At 34.8% G+C, this 14,454-nt stretch overlaps 1 protein-coding gene across 10 annotated transcripts in view; it reads left to right on the top strand.

Moving 5' to 3' along the window:
* Positions 1 to 14,005, top strand: part of CEPT1 (choline/ethanolamine phosphotransferase 1) — a 46,053-nt gene extending 32,048 nt beyond the window's left edge. For 4 of the 10 annotated variants that reach the window (XR_004434420.1, XM_033200267.1, XM_033200266.1 and 1 more), the window contains 5 exons: positions 3,856 to 3,940; positions 11,092 to 11,223; positions 11,699 to 11,857; positions 12,361 to 12,486; positions 13,090 to 14,003. Coding sequence is in view for 9 of the 10 variants with exons in the window: in XM_033200267.1 (XP_033056158.1) it covers positions 3,856 to 3,940; positions 11,092 to 11,223; positions 11,699 to 11,857; positions 12,361 to 12,486; positions 13,090 to 13,209 (622 nt within the window). In the remaining variant the exon portion in view is untranslated. Of the gene's footprint in view, positions 1 to 3,855; positions 3,941 to 11,091; positions 11,224 to 11,698; positions 11,858 to 12,360; positions 12,487 to 13,089 lie in introns of all 10 variants that reach the window. The other 6 variants (XM_033200268.1, XM_033200272.1, XM_033200271.1 and 3 more) reach the window with 3 other exon arrangements.
* The last annotated feature ends 449 nt before the right edge of the window (positions 14,006 to 14,454 follow it).

Below are 14,454 nucleotides of genomic sequence, written 5' to 3'. Positions count from 1 at the left end.
GACATTAAAAATTTGTGGGAAAGATGATTAATGTGCTTAGCTTTCATAGAATGCCATTTAAATCCCTTCACATCCCTCAATTAAAACTGAATTCTGGAATTCAAACCAAATGCATTTGTCAGGTATCTCTCTGAACACTGATAAACAAAAATGGAAACTTTCAAAATAGAAATTTTTCTCATAGTTAGCTAACTTACTTTGGAGTTGTTCTACCCCCTTTTAAAAGCTGTTTTGCACTTCTGATGTAATAACTGCCTTGATCAGAGAGTTTTCTAAGCTTTTTGTAGTGATGAAGACCTCCTGAGATCATCACTCTAACTAAAGAGATGCTCTGTTCCCTTGTTTAGAAGTTTAAATTCATTTAGTACACTTTATTCTCTGTTAATCAGTAGACCATTAGAGTGTTGTAAGGAATGATTGGCCTAAAGTTTATTATAGGCGTTGAAGGTTATTTTGACCTCAGACTGGCACATTCATAGCTTCCCCATCAGATGAATGGTTTGCTTCTTTTTTTTTATTTTTGTGACAGTCATCAAAACAATATTTGTTTCTGGCTTGTCATAGGAATTTAAGTGTGTCCTGATGAGAATATTCATTATGGGTTATCCCCAGTAATTGGGAGAATTCTTTGTTGTCTTTTGATGACCTATATTAAAATGAAGTAGAAATAGGAAATTATTATTTATTTATTTATTTATTTTTAAGTCAGAGTTTTGCTCTTGTTGCCCAGGCTGGAGTGCAATGGCACAATCTCAGCTCACCACAACCTCCACCTGCCTGGTTTAAGCAATTCTCCCGCCTTAGCCTCCTGAGTAGTTAGAATTACAGGCATGTGCCACCACACCTGGCTAATTTTGTATTTTTAGTAGAGACAGGGTTTCTCCATGTTGGTCAGGCTAGTCTCAAACTCCCTGCCTCGGGTGATCTGCCTGCCTTGGCCTCCCAAAGTGCTGGGATTACAAGTGTGAGCCACCACGCCCAGCCAGGAAATTATTTTAAAGCAGCAGTAGTCAAGATGTTCATGTACCTTCATAGATATAGAAAATTGTGGTTAGTATCATTTAATTTTCTCCCTCTACAACTTTAAGCTGTAGAAATCTAATACGACACATAAGTAATTTGTTTTCCCGTATGTTTTGTTAAAAAAATCACTGGTGTTTGGGTGCTCTTCGACCACATACCCTATGTGTCTTGAAGGGTTTTTTGGTTTTGTTTTTCATTGTTTTTTTCTTGGTGTGGTAGTAGTGGTCAGTTTCTTTGTTTTGATCTTGAGGAACAGTCCCAACACTTGAGAATATTACCACTGATGATTCTCCGCTGATGATAGGCAGTTCTCATGATTCAGAGAATAATAATAATAATAATAAAAGAAAATGATTACAGACATGCCAAATTCCTACCCTTATATAATATTCTGTCCTCTGTGTATTTCCTGTATGGCCAAAAAGATTAAAATGAGCCTCTTTCTAGTATGTGTTACAGTAAATTGAGCCCATACTGAGACTTCTTAGTGGAAAGGTGGAAGAATGAATTGTCATATAACTAGCTGTCTTCTAAACAGAATCATAAACTCTTGTTTATCATTTCTACCACCTGTCCCTCTTAGCTTGCTTTAGTCCCATCCCTGGGAATGACTTTGCACTGCATGCACCCTTTTTCATTGACAGTCAAGATTAGAACCACACTTCCAGGAGTTATGATAGGCAGTTCTCATGATTCAGAGCAGAAGATTCTCATCCTGGAGTTCAGAATATTCTTCTAAATCAGATAAGCAAATAAGAAAAAATATTCTTAACTAACTACCAACTGGTAAGTAAGTTTTCCTGGCCCTCTCTCCATAACAGTAAGACATTATTCATCTAAATAAAATGTCAGTATTAGAATGGTTAAGAAAATTCTGTCTTTGAAAGTTTCAAATGACTATTCTATAAAACTTGCCCTAAGAATCCCAGTTTGAGACTTTGTAAAGATCTTTTATGTTTCCTATTCTCTTTTATATTCATCCATGGTACAAAGATTAATTGCATGAGGTTCCCTCCATTTTTATTTTGTAATTCTATACTTCTGGCCCTTCCCCTTCCAAAAGGCTACTTCATATATCCAGCAAAATGTTCTAAGATGTCTACCCTCCTCCACCCAAGACAGAATCGATCATCTTTGACACCTACCTGCTTAGTCTCCTGAATCTGCTACTGAGTGTAATTCCCCTTATTGGCAACACCAGTCACCAGGTCAGCTCTACAGATTCTTTTTAGCCTAATTCAGTCCATTTTTTTTTCAATGTGTATATCAGGATAACTACATCACTGTATGTTTGCAGCTAAATAAGCTTGTGTTTAAAAAACATTCCTGGGCAAAAAAAGACCCATTTTTTTAGTTGCAAGACATTAGTTTCATCCCAGTTATTTATCATAGCATGACAGCTTATGTATCTTAAACTCACATTACAGATTACCTGCTTTACATATTTTTAGAAATGGAGGCTCTGTTCTGTTCTGGGAATTGAATCCCTTTGCTGTTGTTATCTACTTTTAGACTAATTACTTATAATAGATAAATTATTCGCTTTGTTGAAAAACTAGCATTATAAAAAGGTATACAGTGAAAAGTCTCCTCATTCTTATCCCCCAGCTCCCCAGTTTCTATACCTTACTCCCCAACAGGTAGCCACTATTCTTAGTTTGTAATGTATCTTTCGAGAAATTTGTTATGCAATTACTGGCAAAGATAAAAGTAGAATACTGTCTCTTTTTTACACAAAAAATAGCCTGTACACATTCTGCAACTTATTTTCACTTACTGTTTTTGCTACTTTTTATATCAGTATATAGAGAGCTGCCCTACTCTTTAAAAGCTGCAAAATATTGTATTTTATGGAAGTACCATAATTTTTATAACTACTCCCTTTGAGGGAATTTTTTTAAATTATGCTATTGTAAATTTATAATTCCATAGTGAGTAACCTTGTATAAACATCATTTTGTGCAAGCATATCTGTAGGGTAAGTTCTCAAAATTAGAAGGCATTTGAATCCAGTAATCTAAGAATGATAATCTCAAAATTGTAGAAAGTGCTAGTTTACAGGAGGAAAGGAAAAACAGCGTATGTTTTGCTTCTCAACCTTTTTGCCCATATTCTTTTTTTCACACTTTCAGGCTTCTAATTTCTGCTGCCCTGTTGTGCATGAGGTTTGTCTCTTCTTGACTGTAAAATTATTTTCAGCAACCCCAAAGCTAATTCTTGGCTGCTTTCAGTATCTTCTTTGCAGAAGTCTTAGAGTAGTTAACCTAGTAAGAATAAGAATTTGAGAACTGGAGGAGATTTTTGTTTTCACACCTATACAATGGCAGACATTAAATGAATATATCTAAAGAACAGTAAGTGTTACAAAGTCTCAGTGAGTTAAAGTGCACCATTTATTTCATCTGATACTACAAAGCACTTATTTCAAGATTTCATATTTTATAGCAGTGCAGTGTAATCCTCTGCTTGATACTCAAAATTTAATACCTCCTCAAATTTTTTTTTTGTTTTTTTTTTTGTTTTTTTTATTTTTATTTTTTGGTGGGAAAGGTTAACCTGTGGTTTCAGCCCAACTTCAATGAGTCAGAAATTTCCTTTGGAAAGGAGGGGTTTTTATTGCTCTTTGAAATTCATCAAATTAAATTAAAAGGCTTTGGATTTTATATGATTTTGCTCATAACAAATTTTTGATGCCTCCTTTTCCCCTTTCCTCAATATTTGAGATTTTTTTTTTCTATTGTGCATGATAGAGGAATGCTGCTAAGCTTGCACGTAATTAACTTGAAATTGTTGTGAGTAATTCTGCTCTTTTGGCTCTTTGTACCTAATCAGAATTGATGTGACTGAAGTGCAAATCTTCATAATAATCATGCATTTGCTGGCAGTGATTGGAGGACCACCTTTTTGGCAGTCTATGGTAACTTTTTTCACATTGTGTATCCCATTTAATGCATGTTGTCTTTTGCTTGTGTTTTGTAATATGCGATAATCCAGTTAAAGGGTAATGTGTGAAATTCTTTTATTTTTTCTGAAAATGAAAAGTCATAGCGAACAGTAGAACACAACTTCTCTTTAGAGGATGGTGAATTTTACTACTTGGAGTTATGTGGAACGTTGTTAGGACTATTCCAGGGCTGTTATTTTTGAAGGCCATTGAGAATCTGAATTAGTATTGTCATCCCATTTTACAGATGAGGAAACAGCAGACACTATTAACAAGTTAACCAGTGACAAGATTAAATTAGACCTTTTATTCTCTTTCTTAACTACATGAGTCTACCAGTTTCTCTGTCATATACGTAAAGCTGAATAACAAATTTGAGATTGCAAGTTAACTCTAGCTCCAAAACAGGATAAATGCCAGTTGAATGAAATCAGTACCATGGAATTGTTTGAATGAGCTTGGACCTTGATTTCCAGGTCTATCTGAAATATAGTGACTCCTACAAACAGATTCTGTTCCACAAACCTCTGAGGTAGGGAGTAAAATATGGGGGCCAAGAACACAAGCTCTGGAACCAGACTGTGTGCGTTTGACCCAAGCTGCACGGCCTACTGTGTGAACTTAATCTGTTGTGTAACTCTCTCTGGCTTAGTTTCCTCCTCTGTAAAATGAGGTCATTAGTAGTACCTATCTCGTGAAGTTATTTTATGCATTAAAAGAGTTAATATATTGTGTAAAAGCACTTAGAATAATGCCTATCAAATTAATAAGCACTCAATAAAAGTTGTTGCTGCTCTTACAGTTTTAATGTATTCTTTCAGATTTGGGTTGTCATAGTTTGTACTCCCCTTGTCATCAGTTAACTGCTGATTTCTACCATCACCCCTTCAGAATACAGTATTTATCATTCATTTGATGAAAGCTTAACAAAGAAAATATTTACTAGACATAAATTCATGTAATTCTTAAAAATCAGATTAATTTTAAAGTATAAGGGAAATTTACTGAGCAACATTTTTCCCTTACCTAACTCACTTTATGATGGAAAATGAGGTACTTAAGAAGTGTAATTGATACACTACCCGAAGTATTTATTGCCAGAAATGAATTAAGTGTCTTTTGTTGGGAAGATGAGTCTGTGAAGGGGTAGGAGATGAAGGAGTAAAAATAATCCAGAGTCAACTGGGAAAATTGTGAAACTATTCAGTTATGTACATAATATCATTCATTTATATATCTTAGATTTCACTATAGAGACCCTATTGGCTTTTGAGACTAATGCGTAGGAAATACGAATTTTATTACTTTTGCTCTTCAGTACACTAGTTCTTTTTTTTTTAATAACAGTTTTGCCTTATAGGAAGGAAATAATAGTTCTTGTTTTCCTGAAACCAGATCATAAAGCTGAAAGCTTACCCCCACTCCTAAAGTTTTTACTATGTTATTATTTTTATAAGCCTTGTATACCAAAATTTTCCCTGCAAAATTATTTGTAACATCTTGTACATAAAGTTTCAGCATACCAATATCCAAAAAGTGGGATTTCTGGCTTGATTATTGGAAAACAAATCAGTGTTTGGTTTATACAGGTTAAGTATCCCTTGTCTATAATTCTTGGGACCAGCATTTCAGATTTCAGATGTTTTCAAATTTTACAGTCTTTGCACATACATGAGATATCTTGGTATCTGGAGATACCAAGCCCAAACATCAAATTTATTTTCATATACATCTTATACACGTTGCCCGAAAGTAATTTTATACAATATTTTTAATAATTTTGTGGATAAAACAAAGTGTGTGTACTGAACCATCAGAAAGCAAGTGTTACTATCTTAGCCACCCATGTGGATAATCTGTGATTTGGCATCAGTGTTACTCCTGACTCTGAATTTACATACTACTGTTAAGCAATCATTTTCTAACACTTATTTACACATAGATATATTTAGCAAAGCATAAGACATATCAGTGAAAAGATAATGTGTTCAGGGTAGTGAAGCAGCACAGTAGCATCACTAGAATACCTGTATGTTATCACTATTAACCAAAAATTATCTGCAGGCCTTTTTGACATTTTCAACAATATCTTTATACCACACAGCAGATAATAAGCAAAAAACAAAAACAAAATTAAAAAGCAGTAATAAGTTCTTGGCCCCATGTCGGGCATTGGGGAGAGCCTGCTGTTGGAATGTCCAGCCTGCACAATGTCATTTTATTACCCTTTGTGGGTGTACTTACGTGACAGGATATGGGTCTTTACACAAAGATATATTGCAGCTATGAAGGGGACTGGGAGGGTCGTTTTTCACTTGGAGATGCTGAATAAACTTTAGTGCACCTATATTTTGACCTCGACCTGTCACATAAGGTCAAGTGTGGAATTTTCCACTTGTGGCATCACGTTGGCACTCAAGGAGTTTTGGGATTTGTAGCATTTTAGATTTTGGATTTTCAGATTAGGGATGCTCAACCTGTGTGCCTAATCATTTTTTGTAAATATGGAAATGCATAAAACATTGTAAATGAAGTTGTCTGTGCACGTTATATACATATCCTTATTTCTTAGGTGATGCCTGGTAGTAAATTGCTTCAGTATACTTTTTACCTTTTTCCATTAGGAAAAATCTACACATGTACATAGTAGATATAATTTTTTCTTTTATAAAGATCAAATATTTTGTCGTGTCTTGTAATTAATATAACTATCCTTTTTAAATTACGTATTTTATCTGAGGAACTCTCAGATTCACATCTGAAATGGAGTTCCCAGACCCAGTAAACTAGCAGTCTAATTTCAGGATTCGTGAGGTGAGGTTGCAACAGGAAAACAGATTCTCCCCGTGCCCCTTCATCCTATTGTTAGCACTTTGGTCCTACTGTTAGCATCATTAAACTAAAATGGAACAACCTGACTTCTCTGGTGATATATTTGGAGACTTAGTGAAATATTCTGTTTTTTCTTTTTTTAACAATACCCAATACAGATTCCCATAATTGACCTCAGACTATATATATATTTTTTTTTTTACTTAGCATTATGGGTTCATTACTGAATATACTGTTTTGAATTGCATTATGCTAATACAGGAACAATTACTACATATTGAGCTCTCACTTATTTGCGTGCCAAATGGAGAAGAGGTATTCACTTAGGGTTCAGGTGTGAAATTTACATCTCTTCTGAGATTGAGGCCATAAAATGGAAATTGCCTTCCAAATCCTCATTAAATTAGAAGGCTTTTACTGACATTTAGAAAGCAAGCTTATGGTCAGAACAAATAAAAACGTGCAGATGTCTTCATAAGGCTGATTCCAGAAGATCAGCTGTTTTGTAAAGGTAAGTGATTTGCATCTATTACATATGGATTACCCATTCTTTGCCAATTTTTTTCCCCAAAGAGATGAATTTTTACCATAGGTTATAGTTGTTGTTGTTGTTTTCCCCTTTTTTTTTTCCCAAAGGAAAGAAATTGTCTTCATCCATAAAAGTCAGTACTTGTTTTATACATTGCAAGAAACAAAAAGCATATTTTTTTGTTTTTTGCTTCCCCAAAAGACATTCCTTTTAGAATGTCTTGGAACTATCTTCTATCCTATCCCTCTTTAAAAAAACAGAAAAGAATATATTCTTACTTTGGAAGAGACTTACATATAATCAACTCATGGTTACTTTTACTGATGCTTGAGTCTTGTAAATGTAGTAATTGATCAAATTGTATTAAGCCACAAAGGACTTTCTGGAATTCAGTTAAGGCAACTAGGTGAGTGTTACTATTGCAGGTAAAGTTTCAGGATTCATTTGGTCAGACTGAAGACTTTCTATGTAGTATAAAGTGGTATCTCATTCTTGCACTACAAGACTTTAAAATGCCTTTACACTTAAACAATTCTGATAGGGTGATTTTCCTTTGTGGACACTGGAATTATGTTAACATTTGCTGTATTTTGGTGGAATTCATTTACATTAAAATGATTTACAAACAGGCATTCCCACATTATTTGAGGAAAGTGTCTAATCTCAAAATGATACTTTTTATTTCTGCTCTGGTGTACAAAGCCTATAAGGACATTTTATCATGCTTATAAGAAAACTAGTCAAAGTTTACTAACTGATAGTAGTCTGCATTAATACAAACTATTGAACCAGAAAACATGACCTTTGTAATCTGGTAAAGATACTGATAATTTAAGATTTTCTTTTTCTATCTCTAACCTTTTTAAAAGTGAATTACATTACATTGTTATTATTTGGATGCATACCTTCATGGTATGAATCTGAAGAGTTTTCACCTGGCTGTAGGACAGACACCATGACCCAAAGGAATTCTTACTCTTCCCGACTCTTAAAGACGTGAAACTGCAAGCAGTCCTGACATAAAGATGTCTTTGGTATAGCTCTTTGGCTATTTCTAAAGAGTGGATGCACTTTGGCCACCTTTGATGAGTTCCAAGATGATGACAGAAAGAAAAAGGTTGGGAAAAACAGAACGTGCCTGTCCTTTTTGACCTGAGGGAAAAATAGAATGTGCCACCCTCCTTGATCTTAAGTGTGGGGTGAGAATGGCAACACTTTGTGTTTTTTATAAGTAGGAGTGCCAATTTTTAAAGGATCACCTGCTGAGACTTGGGATTCCTTTGACTCGATCTTTTCCTTCACTTTGCCTCATATTTTCTTGGTAGCTCATTTCATTGCTAATGTGGGGGCTAGGTGTTTCTTCATACTCTCCCAAAACAGGAGTTCTACATAGAAAGTAAGAGAAAGGGAGATTTTAGTCTTCATTTAACAAATGTGTATTGAGCCACCTACAATAACCAGGGCTCTAGAGAGTGTACAAAATCATTTCAAACAAAATGCGTCACTCAGGAGCTTATGTTTTGGTGTATGTAGCTAACATATATGACAAAAGTGATGAGAACCTTAAGAATCTATGATGCTTTGCTCCTAGGTCAATAGCTTGCTTCCTTACTTTATAATCCAAGCCATGTACTAATTTTCCTGGCTTTTCTGATGTTTGTACTTATTCTTTTAAAAGGCATTAATTTTTACGATCCCAAGGCAATTTCACCAATTATAAATACAGTTATGACTCTCATTCAGTTCATTTATGACACAGATGACTATTATACAGAGAGGGTACTCATTTAGTACCCTGGCCCTACTACAGGGCTGCCCCTGTGATAGAATAATGCTTTGCTTTTTTTGGAATCTGAGAAAAGTATAGTATTTTCCCCTTTGCCAGAGAGATCCTTTGTCTCTGTGGAGTCAAAAGTGGGAGGGGTGGAAAGAGAGTCTGGGAACCAGGAAACTAGCCACAGTATTGAGTTTCGGCCAGGTGCATCAGATTGAGAACGTAATGTCCCTAGTTTATTGAACAAGAGCAGAAAAATCTCTTGGAGTTCAAAGCAACCATGGTGTTGATTTTCTCCTTTATTGAAAACAAGTTTTGAACTTAGACTGCAGAGGTTGGAGATTTAGGGGGAGAAGATAACCATTTAGGATAGTTTAGGACTTGACTTTTAGGTTGACCTAGTTAATTTCAGAAAATTTAACACTGCTTCAGTACAGCTTAAACTTGAACATTTGATTTCAATTTTTCTTTAGAGTTGCATTTTTGCAAGAGGTAACGGAGTTATCTAAACAAAGTGAGTTCTTGAGAGTTTTGAAGAAATGAAGTATCCAAACATTAAGATTTATGTCTTCCAATCTTAACTGAGGTTTTCCATATAGTAGGAAGTGCCACATTTGCTATTTGATTTTGAAAGTGTAGATAGATGACAGCCGTACAAAGTGTAAACAGCCCTAATTAAAATGCTTTCATTGTGACCAGGCATGGTGGCTCACACCTGTAATCCCAGCACTTTGGGAGGCTGAGGCTGGGAGATCACTTGAGGTCAAGAGTTCGAGACCAGCCCAGCCAACATGGTGAAACCCCGTCTCTACTAAAAATACAAAAATTAGCCAGGCCTGGTGTGGCCGCCTGTAATCCCAGCTACTCGGGAGGCTGAGGCAGGAGACTCACTTGAACCCGGAAGCGGAGGTTGCAGTAAACCAAGATCACACCACTGCACTCCAGCCTGGGTGACAGAGCAAGACTCTGTCTCAATTTAAAAAAAAAAAAATTTTTTTTCATTGTAAGAACTCATGGCTTATTAAACCATTGGGGGCTTTTGGAATCTTGTTGCTATAATCATTTGTTTCTATTACTAGACTATGTCATTTATTTTACTGTTACTTTCTTTTCAATCCATATTGGACAAAATTTGAGACCAAAAAAGCTAAAGGGAGGGGTGCAAAAAAGAAGAGACTCTTAAATGATTTTTAAAATTCAGTACAAGTGTATTTCATTTTAAATGATGTATATTGTGTTTGCAAGATTAAATGCATGATATCAATCCACTCTGTCCTCCATACTTCAGGTAAATAAACACATTTTCAGTATATTTTATGAATATATTATTCACTTTTCTGAAAAGTACATTTAAACTTTAAAATTTTGGATGCATAGTAGTAGAATCTGTTTGAATGTACTTGACCTGTTTTTTCTCCTGCATGTGAATGCCTTCTTAGTTGCCTTTTGCTTTTACTGCCTGTATCCTAACAATTTGGAGTTGGGAACTCTTCTGAATAGAAATTTTGTCTTCCATTCTCTATACTCTGGAGATTTTTATATCTAGTTGCAACATTTCTGTTATGCTTCATACTTCCTCACAACAATTATGAATGTTCTACAGATTTAGAGGTAGAATTCAAAAACATATACAAAGAAAAAGGCGAGGTGCACTCCTTTTATTAAAAGGCCAGAACACATCCTGGTTCACTGTTACAAGACCGCTGGGATGCATTAGGTGAATCTATCTTAACTTGTGACACAAGTTAATAAAGTTGAATCTGTTTTTTTTTTTTAAGGTTGATATCAGAAGTGAGATTAATTTCTAAATAGTCTCAACTCTTGAGACTTGCTATATTGCTTGTAATGAAGAGGAAAAGGAAACTTTCATTACTTTACATATTTATGTAATTGGAGGAAATGGAAAGTTTTTGGGAAGATGAATCAAATATTAGACTGTTTTCTTAGTTTGTGTATGTTTTAATTGTTTTCTCTCTCTACCCATTAAAGATTCCAGTGCTGAATATTCAAATGAAAATTTTTCCTGCACTTTGTACTGTAGCAGGGACTATATTTTCCTGTACAAATTACTTCCGTGTAATCTTCACAGGTGGTGTTGGCAAAAATGGATCAACAATAGCAGTAAGTATGCCTTAAGATTTTCAACACTTGTTTACATTAGGACTTGGTTTTGTTGTCATTTTGTTTTTTATTTCAAATGTATAAAATCATTTGTTAATTTATAATTTATACATAGCCTTTAAAGAAACTAATGTTCAAAACTTCAATTTTGTATATACTTACCCACATTTATATGCTTTATATAGTCATACTTTTATGCATATATACACACACACACATACTTATTCACATGTTTTTTAAAGTATGAGCTGCTTTGTAAAAATAAGCCTGGTCTCTTAAGTGAAATCTTCGGTTTGTGCCTAATCAATTTATGCTGTTACTTTTCATTAGCTCTTCTAGTTTGTGATTTATAGAAATTGCTGCCTATCAGGCACCATGAGGTTCCTGAAAGTTTGAGTTGAACTGTTCTGGAGCAGATCCATGTAGTATCTGATGAGCACTGAATACTATTAACTCTTCTCTTCACTCTATACAGGGAACAAGTGTTCTTTCTCCTTTTCTCCATATTGGATCAGTGATTACATTAGCTGCAATGATCTACAAGAAATCCGCAGTTCAGCTTTTTGAAAAGCATCCCTGTCTTTATATACTGACATTTGGTTTTGTGTCTGCTAAAATCACTAATAAGCTTGTGGTAAGCACCTGAGTTTTTATTTGTTTTGTTTTTCACTTTTATCTTATTTTGGTTTTATGGCCATAGTTTTCATTCTGTGCTTCCTAAATGGTCCTAGAGTTTGCCCTCCTCTAATCAGAATCTCTTGATATCAACATGGGTACTATTTTTACCCTTTGTGAAGCTACAATTTGAAGTTACTGGAAGTTCTTGGAAAACATACAAGTTTTCACCCTTTTATCCACTGTTTAATTTGGTTGTTCAGTTTATCTACATTCTTCAGTCTCAATCTGGACACTCAAATCAAGGCTCCTTGTGAAAAGCATCTTTTGGCGGGTTAGTTGACATGATATATCCCTTTCTTTCTCAGACACATTTCTTATTGTTGGGTTTTTAGTTTTGGGAATTCAACAGCTATTCCTAAATAATTATTGGAAGTTGATATCTGAGAACAATATGATTTACTCTGTAGTCCACAATTGTCCTCCTATGAAAATGCCTACGTTATTCTGTTTTATTCATAGGTTGCACACATGACGAAAAGTGAAATGCATTTGCATGACACAGCATTCATAGGTCCAGCACTTTTGTTTCTGGACCAGTATTTTAACAGCTTTATTGATGAATATATTGTACTTTGGATTGCCCTGGTAGGTATTGTACTAAGTCTTATTTCATGGTTTGAGGGTTTGAAGGTTGTTTGTTTTCTTATTTTGATGAACCAGTCATGAGAGATAGTTCATATAATTGTAATGATTTGGAATGTCAGAAATCCACATAAATGGGGCTGTGTGAGAGTTCTGTGACTTTATATTTGAGCCTTTTATTTTTTGCATTAATCTTACTAGTCCTGCCTACATCAGGCAGGGCTCATAAATTGCAAATTGCTGACTGAGTAAAAAAGCATGAATCTGCATACTACACCCTGTGGGCCCATAGCCTGTTTTGGTAAATACAGTTTTATTGGAACACAGCTATGGCCATTCATTTATATATTGTCTTTGGCTGGTTTCATGCTACAATGGCAGAGTTAAGCAACTGTGTCAAAGACAATAAGGCCCATAAAGCTTAAAATATTTGCCATCTGTCTCTCTAACAAAGAGTTTGTGTGTGAAGGAAAGATTGCAAGGAAATTGAATTATTGTTTAGAATGGAAGGTCAATCTGCAGAGAAAACAGAGTCCACTCCTCTTTACTTTCAGGAAGCTTAGGGAGAGCCTAAACCGGTGCTGAGAATGTCTCTTTTCTTTCCAGGTTTTCTCTTTCTTTGATTTGATCCGCTACTGTGTCAGTGTTTGCAATCAGATTGCATCTCACCTGCACATACATGTCTTCAGAATCAAGGTTTCTACAGCTCATTCTAATCATCATTAATGATGTAATTGGTATTATATAGGAACACCATGTTTTCTGCAGGAAAGAATCTGAACATATTAAGGAGAATGGGGGTGGATAAGAACAAATATAATTTATAATAATCAATGTTGTATAACTTTTATTCTTTATTATTGGTAACACTCCCTAACTATCCTGTGTGAGAATGGGAATTTCAAGTCCCATCTTGTAAATTGTATATGTTATCATGCAGGGTTTGGGCCAAGAAAGCATGCAGAAAAAAATGCCATGTAATTGTAATTATCCTGGATTCAGAATAACATTGTGATGGGGAGCCAGATCCACAGTGGTGGAGAGTTCTGATGTTGACTATTTGCAGGCCAAAAGATGATTGCTTTATAATTTTAACAAATCATCGTCTTTTAGTAACATCCTTGTTTAGTGTCTTCTCAAGCTTTCTTTACTAAGGAGTTCAGCTTGTGACACAGATACATCCCACTAGCTTGTGAGGTGGAACTAGTAATAAAGACCTTGAATTTGGATTGAAAGGTTTCCTATTTTTACATTGTTGAGGAAGTTTTGTTTTGTTTTGTTTTTTTTAATTGCTCAAGAAATGATTCTCTCACAGGCTTGGGAAATCCTGTTAGCATGCAGAATAATGTGGTAACTTTGTCAATTTCCCATTTTATTTTTTTAAATAAATATATGATCTGAAAGCCAACTTTTTCTCAGTTTTATTCAGTGGAAAGATAAACTAAGTTTTAATATTATTTTTTTAAATTTAAGCAAAATTTATTTCTGTTCTTTAATAAATAAGAACATTTGGTCCACTGCATTGTTGTAATGTGTCTTATGACATTTCTATTTTGTAGAAACTTTAACTTTAAAAAGGAGAACTATGTTCATCTTTCCTGTCAATGGTTTTTTTGTGTTGTAGTCATCACCTATGTAATTATCAGTCACTTAGAAATATCAGACCCTTCCCCTCAATTTTCAGCAAGTGCCTGGGCCTAAGGGGTCACTTTGTACTCTACTTTTCTGGCACTCTCCTCTTTGGTATCTGTACTATAGTTTGAAATGGGAACCAGATATGTTTCCATTTTATACAGATAATTCAGTTGCTTGAAGAAGAGGGACACAGGAGAAAAGATTTAAACTATTGGCTAAAATGAGGTGTCTTATTATTGATTTTCATCTATATCCTGTCCCATAATCAGGAATAAACAGTAGCTACACTGTCTTGTATGGCAGCCAGAGCACTCCTTGCTTGCACTTTTAATGATT

Source organism: Trachypithecus francoisi, unplaced genomic scaffold (genome assembly GCF_009764315.1).
Source record: "Trachypithecus francoisi isolate TF-2019V2 unplaced genomic scaffold, Tfra_2.0 Lachesis_group5, whole genome shotgun sequence".
Taxonomy (NCBI): domain Eukaryota; kingdom Metazoa; phylum Chordata; class Mammalia; order Primates; family Cercopithecidae; genus Trachypithecus; species Trachypithecus francoisi.
The sequence above is the reverse complement of the archived record's forward strand: the minus strand, read 5'-3'. Positions and strand labels throughout refer to the sequence as shown.